The sequence below is a fragment of the Tympanuchus pallidicinctus genome, unplaced genomic scaffold (genome assembly GCF_026119805.1).
Source record: "Tympanuchus pallidicinctus isolate F22 unplaced genomic scaffold, pur_lepc_1.0 scaffold20, whole genome shotgun sequence".
In the NCBI taxonomy this organism is placed as follows: domain Eukaryota; kingdom Metazoa; phylum Chordata; class Aves; order Galliformes; family Phasianidae; genus Tympanuchus; species Tympanuchus pallidicinctus.
In genome coordinates, this window is record NW_026294722.1 from 11,266,928 (window position 1) to 11,290,640 (window position 23,713).

The 23,713-nt window shown below is 48.3% G+C and overlaps 2 protein-coding genes across 3 annotated transcripts in view; both read left to right on the forward strand.

Annotated features, from left to right (window-relative positions):
• PPP1R16B (protein phosphatase 1 regulatory subunit 16B) overlaps nt 1-14,668 on the forward strand; it is a 49,040-nt gene extending 34,372 nt beyond the window's left edge. For both annotated transcript variants that reach the window (XM_052683415.1, XM_052683414.1), the window contains 9 exons: nt 242-312; nt 2,479-2,624; nt 3,604-3,707; nt 4,001-4,125; nt 5,656-5,781; nt 6,120-6,195; nt 7,253-7,382; nt 7,925-8,093; nt 9,032-14,668. In XM_052683415.1, coding sequence (XP_052539375.1) covers nt 242-312; nt 2,479-2,624; nt 3,604-3,707; nt 4,001-4,125; nt 5,656-5,781; nt 6,120-6,195; nt 7,253-7,382; nt 7,925-8,093; nt 9,032-9,553 — 1,469 coding nt within the window. In that variant the 3' untranslated portion in view covers nt 9,554-14,668. The remainder of the gene's footprint in view (nt 1-241; nt 313-2,478; nt 2,625-3,603; nt 3,708-4,000; nt 4,126-5,655; nt 5,782-6,119; nt 6,196-7,252; nt 7,383-7,924; nt 8,094-9,031) is intronic.
• A 207-nt stretch (nt 14,669-14,875) lies between these two features.
• Nucleotides 14,876-21,487, forward strand: LOC128080937 (protein FAM83D-B-like). The gene is made up of 4 exons (XM_052683754.1): nt 14,876-15,348; nt 17,438-17,605; nt 18,473-18,597; nt 18,950-21,487. Exons 1-4 carry the CDS (start codon nt 14,905-14,907, stop codon nt 19,836-19,838), a joined length of 1,626 nt encoding a protein of 541 aa, XP_052539714.1. The 5' UTR covers nt 14,876-14,904; the 3' UTR covers nt 19,839-21,487.
• Nucleotides 21,488-23,713: the final 2,226 nt, after the last annotated feature.

Consider the following 23,713-nt stretch of genomic DNA (forward strand, 5'->3'; position numbering starts at 1 on the left):
TAGGCTCTTTGACCACCTCAGAGCCCTTGCAGCACGCTGAGGTTGCAAAGCAAAAGATGAAAACGTGAATTGTTCTGCACACCCACATGGAAATGGGAGCTGTCATAAAGCCTCCTTTGGATGGAGGCTGGGCAGAAAGCTGTGTGCTGCTGCTCTCTGCTGGATGGAGCCAGCAGGGTGCCCAGGGCTGCTGAGGGAGTGGGTGCCTGCTCTGACCTTGCTCTCCTCTTCCTCTTTGCAGTGTGCTACCTGCTGAAGAGCAACATCAGTCCTGACCTGTGCAACGAGGACGGACTGACCGCACTGCACCAGGTGAGGCTGCAGGATGGAGTGTTCCCAGGCGTTGTTGCTTGCTCAGAGCTGGGTCACTTTGCCACGCTGCTCTGGTCTGTGGGCTGAGATCCAGCATGTTAACTCACATTGGTAGACTACTGACCGTTGCTTTGGAATGGGTTTAAATAAATGATGGAGAAGGGGTCAGAGGAGCCCCCACAGCTCTCTGTTGGCTCAAGGACATGGGCTGGTTTGTGTGAGGGCCACAGCTGATGGCAGTAAAGCACAGGGCTGTCATCCTGCTGCAAGTCTGCATCCTTCCTCGCAGCCTTCCTGCCATGAGGGTTTGTTATTCTTCCTATAGCCCCATCCCCATTCTGTGAATCGTGGGGCACAGAATCAGAGCCTCAGTGTCATCAATTTTAAATCTCTCCAAACACGTTCAAAAAGCCAAGTCTTTAGAGAGGAGACATTGATTTGTTCTGCGTAGGGTGCACAAATCAGATGTGCAGAATTTCTGCACTGGCTTCTATTTCTAGTCCAAAAGGTTTTCAGTGCACACCTACCTAAGTCACACCTACCTACTGCATATTCATAGCATTATGTAAATACAAGGGTACATAACATATTTGAGCGTTCTGCACTTATGTGGGGGTCTTTGGTTGTTTGGGCAGGTGTCCCACTCCTCGCTTTATCCATGTTTGGGTACAAGGACACCCAGTCCCTTCTGGTTTGTTGCCGTTTTGGACTTGTGCCTCATTTCAAGGATGTCTGTCCTTGTTTCCTATTCATGGCAATCTTGGATCTTTGAAGAGAATCATTCCATCTCAGGAAGATTGTTTTTTTTTCTAAGTAAGCGGGACATCTGGAACTTAAAGCAGAGCTGCAACCTTGAGCAGAATACCTCAGCCAGACAAAAATGTTAATTAGCTCTGGAGCCATCATTGGGACAGTCCCCAGGCTGTGCCTGGAAGCCACCACCTCCACTCAAAGCAATGGTGTAGCTCTGGAATGTGACTTTTCTCCATTTAGACAATCCTACTGACTTGGGATTTTCATCTTTTCTGCACGTTGCTTTTGTCCTCAGAGCTGGATGGATGTTGGCCTAAGAAGGCTAGCTGGCTCCTAGAGGGCACCCAGAGGTGTCCCACCGCTGGCTGCTGAAGCCCTGAAGTGCTTTGTCTACTAAAGGATCAGTTTTGGTAAAGGTTCATTTGGTGATCAAGGTGGAGCTTTGCCTTCACAAGAATTAATTGAATCCCTGAGCAGGGAGAAGCTGCCAAATGATCACAAATGCCCATTACCAGTGGCTTCCAGGAAAGGATGCAGCGTATGCTTCTGTGATAACTTGGCTGCTTGACAGGCATGATTTTAGTCTCACTTTCCCATATAAATAGTAAACAGAAATAGAAATACACACAGGGTGCTTGTTGCTGCCGCAATGCTTGCTGTGGGAGTAGATCAGCCCCTGGCAGCCTTGTGCTGCAGTGCGTGGGTCTGCAGCAACACACAGCCAACGAGCAGGCTTTCTGCACAAGGACAAATCTTGTTCCAGTGTCTCATGGGTACATTCAAGTCACAGAGTGAGCACGAGGTGGATCAAAGCAAATTCCACCTTTCCCAGAGGAAGACGGCCAGGGCCCTTGCAGGTTGCCTCTGGGCTATGGTGTGAATGCATCAAGTCTTCCAAGAAAGATGTCCCATGGAGTCCTTCATAGTTCTGGGAATCCAGCTTGTGTCTCTTCAGATGACATTGGTGGGAAGCATGAGCTGCTTATGAGCTGCTCATCATATGCCACTGTGGGGGATTTTCCCAAAGAAGAGGGAATGTTGGCTTGTCAGCTCATCCCTGGGTATGTGGCCATACTGGTTACCTTGAATTTCTGCTGTGTTTGCTCTTGAATATGGAAGACCCTGAGGAGCAGCTGTATATATATGTGCTGTTGTTCCCCCACTGCTTTAGCCCCAAACAAGGTCCTGTAGAACATCAGTGACCTTCAGTCCATCCATCATAGCTGTTCTGCACAGTGTCTTTCTGACCTGGGTGCTGAATGTGATGTTGGAGATGCTTGTTGCCAAACACTGCAGCATAGAGTAGGTCCTTGTATCCAGGTGCAACTGAGCAGATATGAGCCCTCTTCTTCCTGAAGTAAAAAACCGAAGTAAAAAAAACAAACCAATCTGTTTCCATCTCTCCCTCAACAGTGCTGCATAGACAACTATGAAGAGATTGTTAAGCTCCTCCTCAGCCATGGGGCCAATGTCAATGCCAAGGACAACGAGCTGTGGACTCCCCTGCATGCAGCAGCCACGTGTGGTCACATCAACCTGGTGAAGATCCTCATCCAGCAGTAGGTGGCTTGTTATGTCTGTCCCTTTTGGCAAGTCTGATTTCACCCACAGCTTCTGTTGGTGGAATCTGGGACTGTTTGGGACCTCTTGGAGATGGTAATTGCCTGCTCCCAGGCTGTTGATAAGAACCCTTCCTGCATTGGGGAAGAGGAGGAGGAAGAGCAGGAGGGCCGAGGAAACGCGGTAAAACCCCAGTAGGCTTGACTCAGTTTTATGAAGCTTTTGGGACTGAACTGAAATTGGCCAAGTTTGGGGTAAAAAAGAAAAAGGACCTGGAATCTAAATGCAGGTGGATACTGTCTTTCCAGTGCTGGTAACTGTCCAAATAGATCGGAGGTCAACTAAGGACCACTTAACAGATAATTAAAATGATGTGGTTCAGAGGGGGCTGGAAGTTTTCTACCCTGTGGGGTAGAGTTGATACGGAGGCTTAGGGAATTGCTTTTGGAAAACCAGAAAAATAAACCTGGCACTGGGTGATTTTTCTACTTTTTTTTTGCTTTTGCCAACGGTCCTCTGGTTAGACAGAAGGCTCCCTCTGCCATTCAGCCCTTGTCTTTTACAGCTTCTCTGTTCCTTGTGAACTTTTCTTTCAAGGACTGCCAGATGCCCAGGTAACAAGCACCTGGTAATTGCTTGGCATGCTTATCCAGAAACTCAGCAAATGAATGATTTCTGTCACTGACAAGCTGATGGTGTGTTTGGTGCCAGGAGGAGAGCGAGGACCAGGAGCAGCTCAGTGCCTCACGCACCCCCAGCCCATGACGGAGGTGCTGCCTTTCATCCACATTTGGAATTTGTCTTCCCCATCTGTAGCTCTTAGGCTGTTTTAAATCTTTCTTCACTGACATAAAGGTTGGGGCCATTTGTGCAGCTAGCAAAAACCAGCCAGGGTTTAATGAGTGTTTATCTCAGTGTTGGACGGCCAGCTCTCGGATGTCCCGGGTCGTTTCTGTTAACGCCTCTTTCCCCTCGCAGCGGAGCAGACCTGCTGGCGGTGAACGCAGATGGCAACATGCCCTACGACCTCTGTGAGGATGAGCCAACCCTGGATGTCATTGAGACGTGCATGGCCTATCAGGGTAAGGAGATTGAGAACGTGCGAAAGACAGAAGCGGGCCCATGTAGCACTAAAAATTACCTTCTCAGCTCTTGTTTGGCCCCTCAAGAAAAGCAGAGGGCTGTGCCTGCCGTAGATTTCTGGCACTTGCCTCTGTTTAGTTTCTCTGATTCCTGAACAATGATGATGGTGAAGTCCCTTCACCTCTGAAAAGGACGTTGAGGCCGTGCCAACCAGCCAGGAGTCATGAATACAGTTTTACTCAACCACTGGAGACAAAGACCCTTTCCAACTCTGTAACTGGAATTTTAACAGGAATTACACAGGAAAAAATCAATGAGATGCGGGCCGCCCCGGAGCAGGTCATGATCTGCGACATTCATGACATACTTGCGACTGGCCAGGACCTGAACAGGACTGATGCCCAAGGTGCCACGCTGGTGAGTGAAACTGCATGGCTTCATCTCACCTTCCTGCAGCCTGCTGGCGATGAAACCTGCCCTGTGGCAGGCAGTGGTACAGCAGCAACACAGACAGGTCGCTGAGAAGAGCGAGGAAGCTGTTTGGATTGTTCTCTCTGTTTTGGTCTTGACATGTAGGATAAATGAGTACAGCTCATGAGCAAAGCCAGCACAGCTTACTGCCTATCCCTGTCCTTTTTGGAACAAGTTATCTATCATTAGCTATAAACAGGAGAGAGAATGGCTGTTTATGAGGGTGGATACTGATGGGACAAGGGGGAATGGTTTTAAACTGAGACAAGGGAGGTTTAGGTTGGATATTAGGAGGAAGTTTTTCATTCAGAGGGTGGTGAGGCACTGGAACAGGTTGCCCAAAGAGGTTGTGGATGCCCCATCCCTGGAGGCATTCAAGGCCAGGCTGGACGTGGCTCTGGACAGCCTGGTCTGGTGGCTGGCAACACCAATCACCAATAGCAGGGGGTTGGAACTGGATGAGCATTGTGGTCCTTTTCAACCCAGCCCATTCTATGATTCTATGATTCAAGCCCCCATTTGCTTGTCTGACTGCTTCTGAGTGGTAACTGACTCCTTGTTAAGCCACGTGACCTCTAGAGAGTAGGACCCAGTGCCATAAAATTCATGTAAAAATCAACTGAACGGTCAGAAAGCATTAGAATTTTTTTCCAGATGAGTGTATAGCTTCCTGTGGTGGAATCCATGTGGGAAAACCTTGAAAAGAAGCTTTTGTGCTTCTTGTCAGCACAGCTGAAAAAGAATGAGCTCTGAGTGGAGTTGGTGTCTTCAGGACAGTGCCCAGGTCAGTGCTGTGCTCAGAAAGGCAGCAGCAGGCAGCAGTTGTGAAAACCTTCAGAGGCACAAAATGTGGTGGAGAATGGGAGTCTATTATTGATGTCTTCAGAGCGACGGGTGTAGCTGGAGGCTGGGATCTGAAAAAGTCAGATTCCTTTAACTGAAAGTAGCCACAGATGTAAATGTTTCTGATTTTCAAATGGTGAAAGCAATCAGAAGAGATTGGAAGTGTGCTCACACAAAGGGAGCGCTGACTAAAGCAGGCTGGGCAGTTGGTCAGCAAATCACATCTCCAGCCCTTGGTGGGGAAGAGGAGATGTTTGCTGGCATGGAGAATGCAGAGTTCACAGCAGGAGATGTTCCCCATTGCAGGTTTGCACTTTGATGGTGCTGTTTGCTTACAGACTGGGAAGTACTTAGGAGACCTTGATTTAAAATAGAAAACAGTATGCTTTTAACCCATGTATGTAAGTGATCTTAAGCATTTGCCTTTCCAAACAGAATTACATGCAGGTTGCACTAAGTTTCAGTCATGGAAACAAGATGCTTTTGACCTGAAATGTATCTGCAAAATTTGGAATGTGCTGCCCATGTAAATTTAGACTCAGATGCTATACAAAAATCCCACTGAAATTTGCTGTAAAAAATGCCCATTCATGATCCTTGCAGGTGGCTCATGCTCTCTTCCTTGTCTCCTAGCTGCACATAGCCGCAGCCAATGGGTATCTGCACGCAGCTGAAGTCCTTCTTGATCAGGGGGCAAGCCTGGATGTGAAGGACTGGGACGGCTGGGAACCTCTTCATGCTGCAGCTTTCTGGGGACAGGTGAGGATTTTGATGCAAATGTCAGCTATGAGGGTGACATTGCTTTCTGCCTGGACAGACCGTGGAGCACTCTGCCAATGGGAGCAATCTGTGGTAGGACTGATCTTGCTGCACGGTGGCAGATGATAGCCCTGGAGCTCCAGAAAGAACCTTTTGCTGAGAAAGGTTGGGAGAATATGTCTGTGTGGTGAATGGTGGGAACTGTGTTTAACATTGTGTGCATACCAGAATAATTTGAGGCGAGTTGAGTATGCATGCCATTGCCTCTTCTCAGTTTTGAGGCAGAAAAGGTTTGCCTCAAATCCTTCTGTCAATTGGCTTTCTTTCCCTTCCTTTAGATGCAGATGGCTGAGTTACTCGTGTCCCATGGGGCTAGCCTGAGTGCCAGGACATCTTTGGATGAGATGCCAATAGGTGAGTTGACTAACATTAAAAAGCAGATCAAAGTTACTAAGAAAGGCGTTCAGAAGCTCTTTGCTTTAAGCTCACTGGGTCTTCAGATGGAGCTTTCAGAAGCATTAGCTTTTCATTTTTCAGATGTCTAGAATCAAAGCTGGGGGACTGAAGTTTTAAAGAGCCTGATTCATTATTTCTAAAAATAGTTCCTCCTACTCATTTAAAAAAAGAAAAAAAAAGAAAAATTCATTTCTTGAGCTCTGAGTTTTTATCTTTTTTGCGCTCATGTCATCCCACAATTCCTGTGCTTTGGAGTCCACCCGCTCCTTCATTGTGGTCTTGGACGTGCCCCAAGCAGCAGGGTTTGCAGTACCACTTCTGAAACTGTTGAGTGCAGCCCTAAGACTTAGATGTCTCCAGCTCTGCCTTGATGCAATGAAGTGTGGGAACCTGTTGGGGCTGGAGAAGAAAAACACACACAGTTCCTGGAACAGGTTGGAAGTAGAAGTGCCAAAGTGCTAGCACCTGGCCGAGAGTATTACAATCTTATGCCGTGTTTTCTTTTGCCAAAAGGTTTTCTGAGTCTTAACTGAAAAATCTGTGTGTTCTCATTTTGAAGGATAGAAGTTCTTGTCTCCTACCACGACTGCTCTGCTTTCGTCTATTCTCCTTAATTTTGGAGAAATGAAAAAAAAGCTGCACTCAGGGGAGGTACGGGCTGATAGTTAGGGAAATGTATTTTCCTTCCACTTGAAGCTTTGAGACACTGCTTGATGTCTCTTTCACCCATTCACAGGAGAAGGCACAGCCTGATACCGGAGTTACGATGAAGCCTGGCTGAATAGCTGGATTGTTGCAAAGCTGAGCCACAGAGCTCTTGCTTTCTGATTCCACTTAGTCGTCCCTAGCACCGTTAGTTTGGAGACAAATGTGCCTAAGCATATTTTGCTTAAATTTCCCTCCTTCCTCTGAGCATTTGGAGTTTTATTTACTAGGAAGGCATAATCTGTAACATGTTGTTAACGGCACTGCATTCGAATGCTCTAACTAGTGCCTTGGTTTACGTGTCCCTTAGATCTGTGTGAGGAAGAGGAGTTCAAAGTATTACTTCTGGAGTTGAAACACAAGCATGATGTGATAATGAAGTCTCAGATGAGGCATAAATCCTCCCTGAGCCGAAGAACCTCCAGCACTGGCAGCCGGGGGTGAGTGGCCAAGATGTTATCTTCAGACACTGCATGCAAATGTCTTTATAAGGTGTTCTCTAGACATCAAAGCAGTCCTGCTGACCACAGAGCTCTCTAAACAGACCCTGGGCCTTTGCCCTCTGTATTTACTCCACTGGTTGCGGAGCAGATCCATTAGATGAGCTGTGTGAGGTCACAGAATCATTAACGTTGGAGAAGACCACTGGGATCACCAAGTGCAACCCCAACCCATCCTGCCATGCACACTAACCGTGTTCCTCAGTGCCACATCTCCGTGGTTCTTGAAAACCTCTCACTTTTTCTTTTCTTGAAAATCAACCACCTTTGCAGTGTTACTTTAAAACTCTTTAAAATTCCTCCCACCATTAATATCCACACAAGTGCCTTTGTCTGCTTTGCGTGGGTACCAGGAAACTAAATTCATGTTACATTCCAGTGGGAGATGCTAGGAAGCACGAGGAGAGGCTGAGAAGAGCTACAGGGTGAGGAGAACTTGCATGCCCTGCTCACAGCTCTGTGCTCCTTCCCCTGCCCAACAGGAAGGTGGTGAGGAGAGCCAGCCTCTCCGACCGGACAAACCTCTACAGGAAGGAGTGCGAGAAAGAGGCCATCGTGTGGCAGCAGCTGGGGGCAGCAGAAGAAGGAAGGAACTCGGGTCTCATTGGTGAAATTGGGGAGACTCGGTCTGACCAGGAGAACACAGACCCCGTAAGGAATCTCTTCTGTCTTACGGAGTCACAGCAGAGGGCGGGTAACGCTGCTCCTGGGATGGGAGGAGGCTGAAAAGAAATCCTAAGCCTCATGTGTCAGATTTGAGCAAAAGACCAAATTTTATTTTAAAGTGGGATATCCCACTCCAGTGGGAAGGCTGCTCTGGATTTACAGTGGCATAGAGAAGTTTGAGATATGGCCCCAGTGAACCACAGTGTCCAGAAGAAACAGAAGTCTATTGTGACACACGCATTTCTCCTTAGAGCTAACAAACTGGTAATCACAGAAAAACCACTATCTTGCTTTGCAGTTATTTGGTTTTAGTTCAGTTTTTATTGTGTTATATTAACATGTGTATCTCTCAGTCCATATTTTTTTTTTGGAGTCCTTCCATGCAGACATAGAATTAGAATCATAGAATTGTTTCAGTTGGAAGGCACATTTAAAGGCCATCCAGTCGGGCCCCTGCAGTGAACAGGAATACCCACATCTCCATCAGTGCTCAGAGCCACATCCCTTGGCCTTGGGTGTCTCCAGGGACAGGGAACCCACCATCTCTCTGGGCAACCTGTGCTCACTGCCCCCGTTGTAAGAAACTTTTCCTTATGACCTGTCTAGATCTCCATTCTTTAAGTTTGAAAGCACTTTTCCTTATCCTATCATAGCAGACCCTGCTAATAGTCTGTCCCCTTTCTTATAGCCCCACTTAGATACTGAAAAGCCAGGATCAGGTCTCTCCAGAGCTGCCTTTTCATTTCCGTGTTCCTGCCTGGGGCTCCTGGCAGTTTAGAGTTGGTGGGTGAATTCAGTGGTTTTGCTGCACTGCCTCTGGATGAAAGAGTGAGTGTGAGCTGGCTTAGGAAGTTGTCACAGGGATGACCTGTATGATGGAGAACAGGGGACAGATGCTCTTTTTTGATGTGTTCTTGTTGCAGAATTCACTGCTGGAGAGCTCTTCCCTCTTTCCGGAGTTAGCAAACAAAAGCACCCAGTGTGACTCTGAAATCCCCCTCCAGAATGGACTCATGGCCTCTGCCAGCACTTACCCATACACCTTCTCCAACGGGGATGTGTGGGGCATGCACGCCGACCCTGATGGTAACCCAGGCCACGTGCTGCCCTACGGCAGCCCCGCGCTCCCCGACGCGCAGCAGTTTTGGGGTGCCTACAAGGAGCAGGGCCACCAGACGCTCTCTGAACTGAAGCGGCAGCGGGCTGCAGCCAAGCTCCTCAACCACCCCTTCCTCAGCACTCACTTTGGCAGTGGTGCGGGGGGAGTCGCCGAGAACGGGGGCGAGGCCAAGTCGCACCTAATTGCATCCAGGACTTCTCCCTACAGCTCCAATGGGACCTCAGTGTATTACACAGTGTCCAGTGGGGAGCCGCCCCTCTTGAAATTCAAAGCTCCCATGGAGGAAATGGAAGAGAAGGTGCATGGGTGCTGCAGGATTTCCTAGTTCCACCTGTTACTCGCCTCGGAGGAAACGAGAAGGGAGTGGGCTGGTAGGATCTATCGCCATGGCCAGGTTGTTTGCATTCCAAGGGGAGAGTCTGGTTATGGACATCCTGACTGAAGCAGTCTCCTTCATCTTGAATTGTACTTTACCCTGCTAGTTACTTCCATTGAAGTCAAATGAGTAATGCAGGTGGAGCAAGGCTCTCAGGAGAGAAAGGGATACGCATCAGTATGATACAAAAACAAAAAATAAAGATGCCTACGTCTTTCTCCCTGGGTAAGAAGGTGTGGTGCACTGTCTCCCCATCCTTGGGAAGTCATGGGATGGCTTGGAAAGAAGAAGCGATCTGAATTAAAATCTTTGCATCTGAGCCTCTTGCTGCTGCAAGCAACCGAGCTTCCTGAGGGTAACAGTTCAGACCTGAATTTTCACTCTTAAGTGATGCACGTTTCCTGCAGGGGGGAGGTCAGCCCTACGGGAGGTTTGCAAGTGGACAGAGCTGATTTCCGTGCATCTAGATCCTGCATCTACAGGGGCTGAGCAACAAGCAAGTGTAGATACTACATGTAGATACTATACTTGCTGTAGGAAGTTTGCAAGGTGTCTCCTTGCAGTGACAGCTCTCCATCAGAAACTACGCGCTGGCTGGGTCCTGTTCTGCTCATCGAAACTCACGCTGCAGACTGCATCAGGTTTAAAGCAGAACTCTTCCTGGAGCAGGCGCCACTCAGCAGGCTTTACAACTGACGTTGCAATAAGGGGCCCTGGCAATAGAATTTTACTGCAATAAAATACTGACAAAGGTCTATATTGGGATAAGTAATTTAAAACACTTATTTGTACTATTTAGACTTCAATTTGTTTAAAACTGAAAGGACTTTTGCTGATCTCACTTTCCTATTGATTGTTTGTTTACTCTCTATGCTCAGCACAGATACTTGGGGCGGTGTGCTTTGTGTTCTGACTTTTCTGGATTTCCAGAACCACAGGGCTTGGGAGGGCTGAAGAGGAAGGGCTTGCCTACACTAATCCAGAAAAGCCTGAAAGCATTTCTAATCTCTGTAGGTGTTACCTTGCGTTAACCTGAAGTCTTTGGCTGATGAGTAACTTAAATCATTGCTTTGGTAGTTGAACATTGCAGCGGGACAGGAAACTTTTTTGCCTTTATTTCTAGCTTCCATGCTGAAGTCATCAGCATCCATCAGAACAAGGCTTGAGTGCCTCTGCGTGTCAGGGAGTCAGCGTGCAGCACTGAGCGAAGCCTCTGCTGCAGGCAGGTGGGCACACCAACATGCAGTTCATGTTAATTCAGACACACATGAGAAACTCCTGTGTGGTATAATGTGCAGTTTTGGTATTGGCTTTTCCAGCAAGTGGAAGTTTTGGCATATCTTGTGGGGGTGAAGGAAAAACGGCCACAGTTGAGCTAACGAGTTCCATCCGCAGGAGCAGTTGTTTGTAAACGTCCAACCCTCTTTCTGCACAGAGGAGCTATTGCACACATCAGTGTTTGCTTGCCTGAGTATGAGTTGCCTTGGGCAGCTGAAATCCCGGGTTGAGCACAGCCTGTCTGGGTCTCTGTAAGCCAGCAGTGGACTGAATCCTGCTTGCAGAGATGCTGTTGTGCTTCAGCCAAGCAACAGAAAATGCGGCTTCCACCCATCAGCCTTTTAGCTGCAGTTGTTAGACATCAGTGTAACGTTCCTCCCCTCCACAGCTTTAGGAGCAAACTGGAAAATTGCAGCAGTTGGTCTGACATCTTTTTTTCTTTTTCTTTCTTTTCTTTTTTTTTTTTTTTTTTGAACTTCCATTCAGTTAAAAGGCAAAGGGGTTCTTTGTATGTTTGAAACAGAGAAGTTGGGCTTTTCCTAACACAGCACCAGTCAGCTTGCACTGCTGAGCTCCTCTGTGACTGGAACACATCAATATAAGACCAGAAAATACTTCTTGTGCTTAACTTCAAGGGAAATTTAAAGCCGCTCTCTGGTAGAAAGAGGGTAATTTGGTAACTGGGCAGACTTTTCAGCTTGTGTGTTTCATTAAAGGTGGGTCTCTGATCAGCTAGAGAAAATCCATCTGCGATGGTATCAAGTGTAGCTGCGTGTCACTGTGTGGGGGAAGATGATCCTTCAGGTGCCTCTGCTCTCGCATGGTGCTGGGGGTCGTCTCCTCACATCCATCCCTCTGAGAATTCTGGACTGTACAAATTTTTGGTGCTGCTACTCACTAGGTGCAAAATACATGGTGCAAATTCAGCCCAGCTGATGCCTTCCTTCGTTGTTGGGCCAGTCTCCTCAGAGCACTTTGGTACCATCGAGTGTATTGAATCCTCCGTAACTCCATGCAAATGAAAACGAGGCGCTTGAATGCAACAGTGCAAAGTAGTTTGAGGTTTGCTTTCTCTGAGAGCTGCTGATAGATTAAAGCTGTAGGAAGCCAGTCCATTTTAGACCAATGGATTTTAGTTAATTGCTATTTCACTCTGTTTATATGTGAAACTGCGGGAGTTCTTAATTCTAACTGTGATCTAGAGCAAACCAGCAATTGATTTACTGTCAGGAGAAAGATGCTACAGGTTCTAGATTATTCATCATCCACTTAATTGGTCTTTGTGTTGCAATTGTAAAATTGGCCATAATAGACTCTTCCAGCATTACCACTGCAAGGTAACATGCTCACTGCAGTCTGGTGCTGTCTGTTTGGATGGAATCAATTCTCTTTTAGATGGCACAGTCAGTAATCGAGAAAAGCTCCAGGATTTGTTTCTTAGCCAAGTCTTTATTTTCCTCTGGCTTTGGGCAGAAGTTGCATCAGGGTAGGATTTGGGAGGACTGTGGAACAGTGACCTAAGGTAGATAAGCACCTTTGTGTCAGTGACATTCTGGATGTAATGGTCAGTGCTTGCGGAGCACTGCCAAATAAGCTCAGGGAAGGCTGACAGTTCTGCCTGCAGAGCTGCTGGTTGTAGGTCTGGGATGAGTGATTGTGTAAAACGGGTGTTCAGCCTGCTTCTGGCAGCGTGTTTTGGAGAGGCTGACTTTGGGGGGGATTAAAAAACGTGCAGAAATTCTTATATGTGCATTGTAGGAGCTCATCTCTAGGAGCAGGGCTCTTAATTGTAAAACTTAGCAGTGTTGTAACAGTAGTGCTTTCTGTATCTGTGTTTGAGTAAAGGCTATCCTAGTGGAATGGTCTGAAGTACAAAGCAGGAGGCGCTTTGGCTAATTCATTAGATCTTCATTTTGCTAAACAGCCGTGGACGCTGTGAATTGTGTTGATTGGCATGTCAAGCACTTGGCTTATGAGAGAAAGATATAGGGGTTTTACACTATAACCAGTGACTCTAGGTTCAATAATACTCTAAATACAGATTCAAGGTCAGATCAGGGTCACACTTGCATCAGCAGTAGCCTAAGGTTGTGGTGGTTCATGAAGGCCATGCAGAGATCTGGGGAGTGCAGTGCTGGCCTGCTGTAGGTGGAGCTGCATGTGGGAATGACCTCCCTGCTTGCAGAATCTTCCTTGCTTTCTACGTCAAAAGACTTGACTTAACTGCAAAAAGAAATGTCTCTCAAAATAGCATCTGTTTTACTAAGCTCAACCGAGGAAGTCCCAGCAATGAAACGTCAGATAAGGGCTCAAGCACTATTGCTGGGATCTGTGTGACTTCAGGCCTGGATCTGTGCTTGGCATACCCAGTGATGTGATTTTAGCTCAGTGTCACTTCTGTGGTGCTCTGGAATCCTACAACCCTCTGTTCAGCCAAGAAAGGACTCCAGCTGGCAGGATGCTGTAGCAGGTGTGGTTGGGCACCAGAGACTGAGGAACTCCTGGTAGGGAAGGAGCAGAGCATGGCAGGGCAGTGGCAATAAGGAATCGGTGCAGTCCATGGCAGAGGCACTGAATTCTCTGGTGCACTCAGCAAGGTCTTATTTCATGGGGTTGCAGATGAAAGCACTTATGATCTCCCAGCTGGCTTTACAAGTTTTGTTCCGTGTGCTTTTGGTTTAATCTTGGACCTCTGGTCACCCAAATCTTGCACACTGAAATACAGCTGGCAGTATCCTGAAATAAGAATAACTTAACTGAGAATGCAACAGTACTGGTCTGTGGTGAGCCGTGGATTAACTGTTGTGCATCTGCTGGAAGGTGTCCTCCCTGTGTCTGGGTATTTCTGTGCCTTATATTTGCTAAAATCATTCTGTTGTTGGTCTCTGGAGTGCTTGCAGTGCTGTGCGGTGCTGTTTGCTATTGCAAGGGAAAGCAGTTCAGAGCCAGACATCGAAGCTTTTGTTTGTTTCTCCCACGATCACTGTTTCCCTTCATATTACCCAGAATGAAAATGATCAGGATAATTTAACAAATCTTTGTGACCTCTTTTGGTATAGCAGCTCTCCCGAGGCAGAATCCAACACGTGCTCAGAGTGCCGTTAATATCTGGAGTTTTGTTTTCTTTGTGGCCGTACAACAGAGCCGGTTGTTCTTTGGCTGTGTTCATCCTGCCCAAGCAGGCACTGGGCTGCAGTCCCCCCTCATCATCCGGGTACCGCGGGGCTCTTCAGGCAACGTCTGACCCAGAACATCGCGCTGCATTCCAGCTGTGGTAGAGGAGACAGCGCTCGAGGAGCGTGTTCTGACCTCACCAACACACTGACCTCCACCAGGAGACAGATACGGGTTTTACAGCACTGCAAAAGCAGCCTTGGCACTGCAGCACAGGGCGCTTTCTGCAGTAACCCTCACCCCATCCTGCAGAGCGTACAGACCCAGCCGACCAGGTGTATTTTATGTGAGAGAAAGAACGTGAGGACTGCGTATTGTATTAGCAGCTTTGTGTATAGAATGGCATTTTGGCAATCAGAGTCTAATATATTTAAAACTTTTTTTTTAAAAGATATTTGATATTGTATGGAGCTGACTTTATTGTTCCTGTAAGTATGAAGAGATGGTTTCTTAACGTGTTGAAGCAACGCATAAAATCTTAAATTTTATGTAAAACTCATGCCAAAAGGGTATGTCTGACAGTATTAGCACCTGACCTGCGTCTTTAATAGAGAGATTGAATTTTTTAATTTAAAAACATATATATATATATATATATTAAATTTCTTTTAATAACACAGAAAGTGCCGTTGGTTCTTCTGGGCTTCGCAGCTGAGGGCTGTAACGAATGAGGGGCGGGACGGCACGAGCGGCCAACGGCGGCGGGGCGGGACGGGACGAGCGGCCAATGGCGGCGGGGGGCGGAGCGCGGCTCCACCAGTGGCGGCGTTGCGCAGCGCCGTTTGGATTCAAAGACGCTATAAAGGCGCCGTAACGGCGCTACCTGCGGCCGCCCGCCCTCCCGCGCCATGGCCGCCAACGCGTCGCAGTGCCTGGAGGAGGGCGCCGGGCAATGGCCGCCGCGCCCGCCCGGGTCGTACAGCGAGGCGCGGCGGCTGGCGCTGGAGGAGCTGGTGGCGGGCGGCCCCGAGGCGCTGCGCGCCTTCCTGCGGCGGGAGCGGCTGCCGCCCTTCCTGTCGGAGCCCGAGGTGCAGGCCATCGCGCGGGGCGCCGTGCCGCCCGCCGCGGCCGACGAGTCGGCGGCCGAGGCGTCCCTGGACGCGTCGTCGCTCACCTACTTCCCCGAGCGCTCGGACGCGGAGCCGCCGGCGCTGGAGCTGGGCTGGCCGGGCTTCGGCAGCGGCGCGTTCCGCGGGCTGACGCGGGTGGAGGCGCACTTCCAGCCGGGCGGCGGGGACAGCCCGTACGGCTGCAAGGAGGCGGTGCGGCGGCAGATCCGCTCCGCGCGGCAGGTGGGTGCCCCGTGGGGCCGCTGGCCGGGTTCGAGCCGCTTTGGGGTTCGTGGCTTTGCGAGCCAGGCTCGCTCGTAGGCGCCTCCTCGTGGAAGCTTTTCTTGTGTCCTGCCTCGTCGGAAGGACGCTACGTGCAGAGGTAGCGCCGTGCCCGCGCTCTCCTTTCTTCCCAATCGGCCCGAAGCGCAGCGCAGAGCCGCCCCTGGCCGCGCACCGTGCCGTGGCTGCACGTGGCTCTGGGCCGATGCAGAGCGCGGTCCGAGCGCCCCGCGGAGCGGTGACCGTTCCGTGTGAGCGGTTGCATTAATCGAGCACAGCGCCCGTAGCGGCGGTGCTCGGCAGCAGCTCCTTTCCCACCGCGGTCCCGTCGGCTCCGCTGAAATTGAAAAGCGCGGCTCCCTGCTGGGCGGGGCGGCCCCGGCCCGGCGCTCCCACGTGGCACCGAGGGGAGGCTGTGAGCGACTGAGGGTGGCACGGGCTTTGCTCGGCGGCTGCTGTGCAGGAAGAGCCGCTCCGGTGGTTTCTGGTGATTCATCGAATTGCACAGTCGAACTGCTGGTTTTCCCAAGAGCTGTTCTTTGTTATCTTCTTTACGCCAAGGCAGCAGCCAGGCACGCTGTTCTGCTCGCTGCCAGGTGCTGGCCTGGGAAGTGCTTTTGTGGGTGAAAAAACAGAGAGACCCCTGGAAATTAATGACTGATGTGCTGCTTGGTCATGTCTGCATCCTTAGGATTAACGTGGGGAGTAGGAAAGCTTCAGATGCTGCTGAGTTCCCTGTCAGCTTGAGGGACTGACCTCTGGTGACCAGCAATTGAAGCTGAGGGGAAGGCATGGAGCTGTGACAGCAGAGATATCAGGGAAAGGCTCTGCCCCAGAATGCAGTGGGCACGGCCCCCAGCTGCTGGAGCTCAGGGAGGGCTGGGACAACGCTTTCAGCCATAGGATTGGGGTTGGGGTGCTGCTGTGTGGAGCTGGGGGTTGGGCGCTGTATTTTTGAGGATCCCATCCAGCTTAGGATGCTCTATGACTGAGGTGGGTGCAGTTGCTGCCTTGTCTGCTCATCTGGAAGAGCCCAGTACAGAGAAGAGAGTTTTCTCTATCTGCTGTAACTGTTTTGTTTAGTTTGAATACCGCTTTTCTGTCTTTTTCAGTTGCTAATACTGGGATTAGAGCTCATGTGCTGCTAACTGAGGCCGTTTGAAGGCAGCGGTATTTCCAAGGAATTGTGTTCCAATCGTTCTATTTTCAGGGGTTAATTTCTTATTCACCTCATCAACAGTGCCTTAATTTTCTCCATCTTGCTCTGGCACTTAGAGAAGTGGCAGAGTGAGAAGACCAGAGGCACTACAAGAGGAGCACAAGCATAAGCTAACTTCTTCTAGAAATGTAGCCTGCCTTGTGTTCTGTAACTAAGAAATGGCCTGTTTAGAGCCAACCCTGTAAGGAGCAGGGCTCAGGTGGGAATGCAGAGCTGAGACTGTTCTTGTGGGAAATGCTTCCTGTGAGCACCAGCAGTGCCACACACAGAGCAGCTGTGCTGTGTGCCCGGGCCTCTGTGCAGCAGGGGGTGTGTGCCAGGAGAGCTGAGACGGCAGGTGAGAGCAACAGCTCTTGTTGCACATCTGGTGGGACAGCAGTAAGTCACGAAGCCAAAGCTTTGTGTCTGCACCCACGCAGCTGTGCGTTCCCAGGTTGAAAGGGCTGGGATTCTGGGCAATGCTGTGTGGTGTTGCTCTGAACGGAGAGGCTGTTTACAAATGTAAGAACGTTTTGTCTGTGGCCCACTGAATCTTTCCATCTTTGGGCTTGTCTGTTCAAAAGAACTCTCACGGCGAATTTGCATCTGCTTGTGAGTTTTTTTGTGAAGGTGTTGGATGGAAACCCAGAATGTGCTCTTCCCAGCTCTTAGGAGATGTATCCAGTTGACTGTTGTCTTGGTCATTTGTATAGGGATGGTGCTGCCTTTCTATCAGGTGGCCTGGGGAGAAAACAGAGGATGTTTGTAGATGCTCAGCTGTGCAGGAGGCCTTCTGAGCCACTTCTGTCCTGTGTGAACTAAAGCTGTGGAACTCTTGCTGTCTCTTTACAGGTGATTGCCCTTGTTATGGATTCCTTCACAGATATTGATATCTTCAGTGACCTTCAGAATGCCTACAGCAAGCGCCAGGTCCCTGTCTATATCCTTCTTGACCAGGACTTTCTACCTTATTTCTTGGAAATGTGCAAAAACTTGGGTGTCTGTCCTGAGAAGGAGAGTGTAAGTACTGAATGTGCTTTTGTTTTTCCTTCTTGTGGTTCTGCTTTGGTTTTGTACATCAGAGACCCCTTTCTGCAAATCCTCAGATTTCCCTAAAAGTCTAAAGCACCCTGTCTGTTTGGACACTGAAATAAGAGGGTGCTGAAGGTTATGGCCCATTGTGATGGTTTCAGTACGGTCTCCACCCAAAGGGGTGAAATTTCTTACAACGTAATCAAAAACCACACAGAAAAGGCACGTTTACCTTCACACTTCCTTCTACCTCACATGTCTGCATGTAGGAATGACAGCCATGCTGTGCAGCTCCCCGGCGTGCTGGGTGGATCCCTGTGATCCCTGCTGGAGAAGTGGCTATTTCCAAGCGTTTAATTTTGCAAGATCTAAGTAACTTTATTCTGTGGCTCGAGGAACTGCTTGCCAAGGCAAATAACTGTAAGGAAAGCAGACAGGAAGCTCAAGGGCGGTGTGGCATTGGGAACATCTTTTATCTTCAGGATTTGGAGGATGTGACCCAGGTAGCTTACTTGATTCCTCTGAATGTAAGCTGACACGACTGTGTTATGTCCTGGCTTATGTTGACCCAAGTGAGTGCTTGTCTGGATGGGAGGCACTCCTAGCTCTGTGGGCAGTCATTAGTTGGTGCTCCCCATTCTCTCCAGATTAACTCTCTACAGCCTTTTATGATCTAACAGAAAGTTAGCACTACAGAACCAGTAAGACTTTAGTTGCAGGTCAATTTGAGGAAGCTTGTTTCATTCCTATGTTCCACAATTAATCTTGTTGCTTTTAAGCAGAATTAATGATCAAAACTTTTTGGACGTAAACTTAAATTTGATGCTAGTTTTTTCCCTTTTTTTCCTGAAACAGTTGATGAGGGTTCGAACTCTCACTGGGAACATCTACTACATGAGATCAGGTGCCAAAATTATTGGGAAAGTCCATGAAAAATTCATGTTGATTGATGGCGTGAGAGTGACAACAGGCTCCTACAGGCGAGTACTGGAATCCATTAGTGTGTAATTATGCTAAAAAAAGCAGGGGGGTGTTCTGCAAGAAGACTGTGTTCAATCTCCTGTTTGCTGTTACTAATAAATATCAAGTGGGCTACCTGAGTGGGACTGACACAGAACAGGAGGCACCTTTGGGAAACTTGTATTGCATGTCTTGGCATTAGCAAAGAACCTGGCTGTGGCTGTGCAGAGATTTTCCTGAAGGAGCGAGTGAACAGTTGATCAGGTCTATGCCTTCCTTACGCACGGCGCTTCTAGGCTGAGTCTTGCTGTCTGTTACTATGTGTTGAAGTGCACTGGAGTTTAATTGTGAATCTTGGTTTGTATTCAACAGTTTCACATGGACTGACGGGAAGCTGAACAGCAGTAACTTGCTGCTACTGTCCGGTCAAGTTGTTGAACACTTTGACCTGCAGTTTCGAATTCTTTATGCCCAGTCAAACCCTATCAGTCCTGAGTGCCGATCAAGCTGTAGGAACAGTGGAATATTTGACCACGTGGAGAAAAGAATAGAGTCCTCTAAAGAATACACTGTGGAGAGCAATTTGAGGGCAGAATTTGCCAGGCTGTCTAGTACTCCAAAAAAACTGTTACAAGAACTAGATGTGGCTGAAGACACTCCAGGAGGCAAACCTGGTGACCTGGGACATTCTCACTTCAGTGAAGAGGAGTGGCTCAGCGATCCAGAGGCCATAGTGGGACAGAAGAACGCATCAACTCAAACTGGCTTATGGGAAGAGCAGCCTGCAGTGGCCGTGTGTAATGTTGGCATGCAGACCAATGTTTTAACAGAAGAAGCTGACACTCAAACTTCAACTGCTACAAGAACGACTGGGACTCAGACTTCAGTTTTGCTGAAGGCTGCAGTGATGCAGACAAGGGAAGATGCGTTTGTGGAAACCCCTCTGCTTTACAGGAAGTTTTCCAAAGAAGAATCCTTTCTACCTGGAAAGTCTTCATCAAATTCTAGCCTGCGGTCACTATCTTCACCATCATCCCACCTGTCTCGTACGAGCTCCACCAACTCGCTGTCTTCTCTTCGGTCCTTTGAATACCCTAGCATTCACAGGGCAGAGTATTTCCAAAAACTGCACACGGAGAGGCAATTCCACTACTCCACCATCAGATCAAAGCTTAGCCACATGGTGGGTATCTTGTCCCGGAGAAGACATGTTCCTGAAAGCTACATGAACCACTGCAGGGGAAGGTACAACCTGAAGTAGAGGTGAGACATCAGTGCCAGCCTGCACAGCCTCTGAGATGTTTCACTCTTGTCTGAATAAATGCTGCACTGAATGCAGAGCTTGAAAGCTCTGGTCACAAAATGCAATCACTTTACATCTGCTGATTCTTGTATTTCCTTCTAGTACTTTTACTCTTCTTTAATACATGCACACATCACTTTCCAGCACTTTGTTTTCTACCGTGCAATTTAGTCAGTGAGATTTTTCACATGTACTGAAACCACTTGCATGTTTCCCTTATACACATTGGTGGTATAGGTTTATTGTACTTCTGAATATTTGACTTAGAAAGCATTTAAGTTTTGTTTTTAGGATTGCTAACGCTCTGGCTTTAAGTTCTCTAAGCTTGGAGAAATTTGAGTCAGATCTTGCTCAGAATGGTAATATTAACATTTATTTCCCCTTTTTAATAATAGGTTTTATTTCCACTACATGTTCAGAATGAGGGAAAATAACTTCATTCTCATTCCAGTAGAGAAGTAAAATGTGTTTTATCTCTGAAGCTGGGAAAGGTCTGTTGGAACAGCTGTGGGTTCTGATCTAAACTAGGTCTTCAATTTGATTGTCCTCGTATGCCTTTACATGGCCATATGTAAGGTGTGCATGTAACAACGATAACATAACTGTGTTACCAACAGTTTTTTCTCTTAAATCTAAAGGTAGCTTCATGTCAGATGCTAAGAAGAAAATGAACTGTCTCAGCCGGAACTGGGATGTGTGTCTTAGTTCTGGTAGGAGACCTGTAAGTGCCTGCTTGCCTTGGAGTCGGGCTGGAGGTGAGATGATCCCCAAGGACACATGACAAAGGCTCTGCTCAAATAAAGTACAAAAATATTATAGGTTGTTTGCCACGATTATTTTACAAATAATTTTTTCTCTCTTTAAACTGCGCTTTCAGAATTTATTCTGTATTTCCTGCTCTGTCTGTATTTTATCCACTGATAATGGTTTGGGGAACCAGAGAGCCACTAGAGCTTATGAAAATACCTTCAACACTACATGGTTTGTGGGTTAAGTCACTTTGCAGAGACACTGCCTGAATGTCTGCAGCAGGTGCATGTGTGTTTGTGCTTGATGGATCACCTCTCTGAGGTCTGACCTGTGCTGCTTTATACCTGTATACCATTATGTTGGTAACTAACCAGAATGAATTCTACAGTGAAACCAATCTGGATAAGGTATTTCCTCCTTATTTATGGGAGCATCTGTCCAGTAGATGGCACATTTCAGCTGTTAAGTTCATTTCCCTAAGAAGAAATGAATGAGTGGGAAAACAGCCAAAACAGCTGGGCTGCAATGGAAGTGTAGGCAGACACGCTTTATCCTATAGGCTGTGGCACTTCCATCTTTTCAGGCTGCGTTGGTGAAGGCCCGGCTGCTGCTGTAGGCTGTCAGATCATCCACTCCTTTCCCCTGCCCTGGGGGAGCAGTAAGCAGTGCTCAAAGCCTCTCTGACAAGGCTTTGTATTTAAGAGCTGGCGTTGGGCAGCGTTTGAATGCCTGTAAAATGAACTCGAAAACCTTTGCTCTGCGTACTCGTCAACGTTGTTGCACTGTAGGATTGTTTTGGTACTGATAGGGGCGGTACGCTGTTTACAAATAAATTCACTTTGCCGGGAGGCTCTGAAGCTCTGTGAGTCGTCTTTTATTCGCGTGACACCGGGCACCCCGACATCCCGCGTCGCAGCCCGCAGCTCTCGCCGTTCAATTCCCGGTTTGCTCCCAGAGGACGCTGCGGAGGGGGCGGCCGGCGGCGGTGCGAGGGCGCGGGGCCGGGCGGGAGGCGGGGAGCGGCCGCCCGCTATAAAGGCGCCGTAACGGCGCTACCTGCGGCCGCCCGCCCTCCCGCGCCATGGCCGCCAACGCGTCGCAGTGCCTGGAGGAGGGCGCCGGGCAATGGCCGCCGCGCCCGCCCGGGTCGTACAGCGAGGCGCGGCGGCTGGCGCTGGAGGAGCTGGTGGCGGGCGGCCCCAGCGGACCCAGGTAGCTTACTTGATTCCTCTGAATGTAAGCTGACACGACTGTGTTATGTCCTGGCTTATGTTGACCCAAGTGAGTGCTTGTCTGGATGGGAGGCACTCCTAGCTCTGTGGGCAGTCATTAGTTGGTGCTCCCCATTCTCTCCAGATTAACTCTCTACAGCCTTTTATGATCTAACAGAAAGTTAGCACTACAGAACCAGTAAGACTTTAGTTGCAGGTCAATTTGAGGAAGCTTGTTTCATTCCTATGTTCCACAATTAATCTTGTTGCTTTTAAGCAGTGTCATGGTTCTATGTTTGTTTGTTTGTTTGTTTTATTTTGGGTTTCAGTATTCCACATCAAAACATCATGTAGTGTACGGGGCATTAAAGTGTCACTGCCCCAATTCCAAGTGCCTATCCCTGTACATGACAGCAGTCACGGGATCTGGCCCTTCCGGGTGGGGGGGGCGCTCTCTTCCTGCCTTGCAGGGGTGCTGGAGGTGCTTTCCTGGCCGTTCCAAGCTTTTCAGGTTTGAATCGGTCCCGGGAACTCTCTCTCTCTCTCATCTTGTCTGATTTATTAATCTCAATTTCAATTAAATTGTACATATTGTGTTATCTTGTATTCCAATATTATAGTAAAATAAGTTTTCCTCCATAGGTTGTTGCTGCTGCTCTTTTCCTCCCTTCCTTCCTTCCCATCTTTGTGGGACTGGGGTGGGGGGGGAGGGCAGAGGCCTGCCGCCCCTGTCACGGACATAGATTGATCTGATCAACTCCGTGACAGATTTTGGCACCCAACGTGGGGCTCGAGCTGCTTTTTAGCTGTTAGAACGAATCTCATTTTCTCTCTGCTCTTAGAGAGCTTCGTTAGGGAGCATTATCAGTAGTTCAGGTTTCTGTGCTGGAAAACCTGACCTTGAAAGATTAGGCGTACTGCCAGTGTTCTGGGATATTTGTAAACCTTGAGCACTACTTAGTCTGGGTAGTGCCTTTTTTTCCTTTTTTTTTTTTTTCCCTGCTCTTGTTAGCTTCAATTCATTAACCCCTTTTTAGCAGGCACCTCTGATGAACCCACTTGTTATCGTGGGGGTGCTGTGTAAAGGATTTAAAGCAATGGTGTTACTCACAACCTACTGGCCAATAATCCACCTTGCACTTACGTGTGTTGGAATTGCAACCGTATTTAGGTACCTAATGGCACTGATGGAGACACCTATGTTTCATCTACTTGCAATGTGGTATGATTTGAATTTTGACATTTACATCCCGGAAGGAATGGCTAATTTCACAAACAACTACATCCCAAATGGAATGGCTAATTTCACAAACAGTTACATCCCAAATGGAATAGCTAATTTTACAAACAACACGATGTTCAGACCAGTCTCCGGGTTTTCTTTTCGATTTGTTAAACGTTTTTCAAATCTTGAATTAATACTCATGTTGGTGTGCGTGTCATCAATTCTCCTGAATGCATTTGTGATACGCATTTGTAATAAGGAGTCTTCTCCAAAACTAGAGAATGATGATTGGCAGGGAATATGGAGAGGTTTAGGAAAGGTCTTAGAAGCATGGGGACCTGCAGTGTCATGGGATTTTACCCTTGAACACCTGTGGGATCCTGAGAAACTAAGCCAGTATTTGAGTCAGGGACTATGCAGCTTACATAAATCTAAGCAGGTACAACTTATTTGGGGTTTGGCTTGTGCTTACCGTGCTCTATATAACACCATTCTGGAGAGAGAGAGTTTCCGGGCTGAGGTTTAAGCTAAAGGGGAAAATCCGCAAGTCAAATCTAATCGATCACAGGAGACACCAGTAACAATACCAGTTGCTCCTGTGGAGGGCAAGAAATGGAAACGAGTGTCTTCGCGTCTTGAACGAAAAA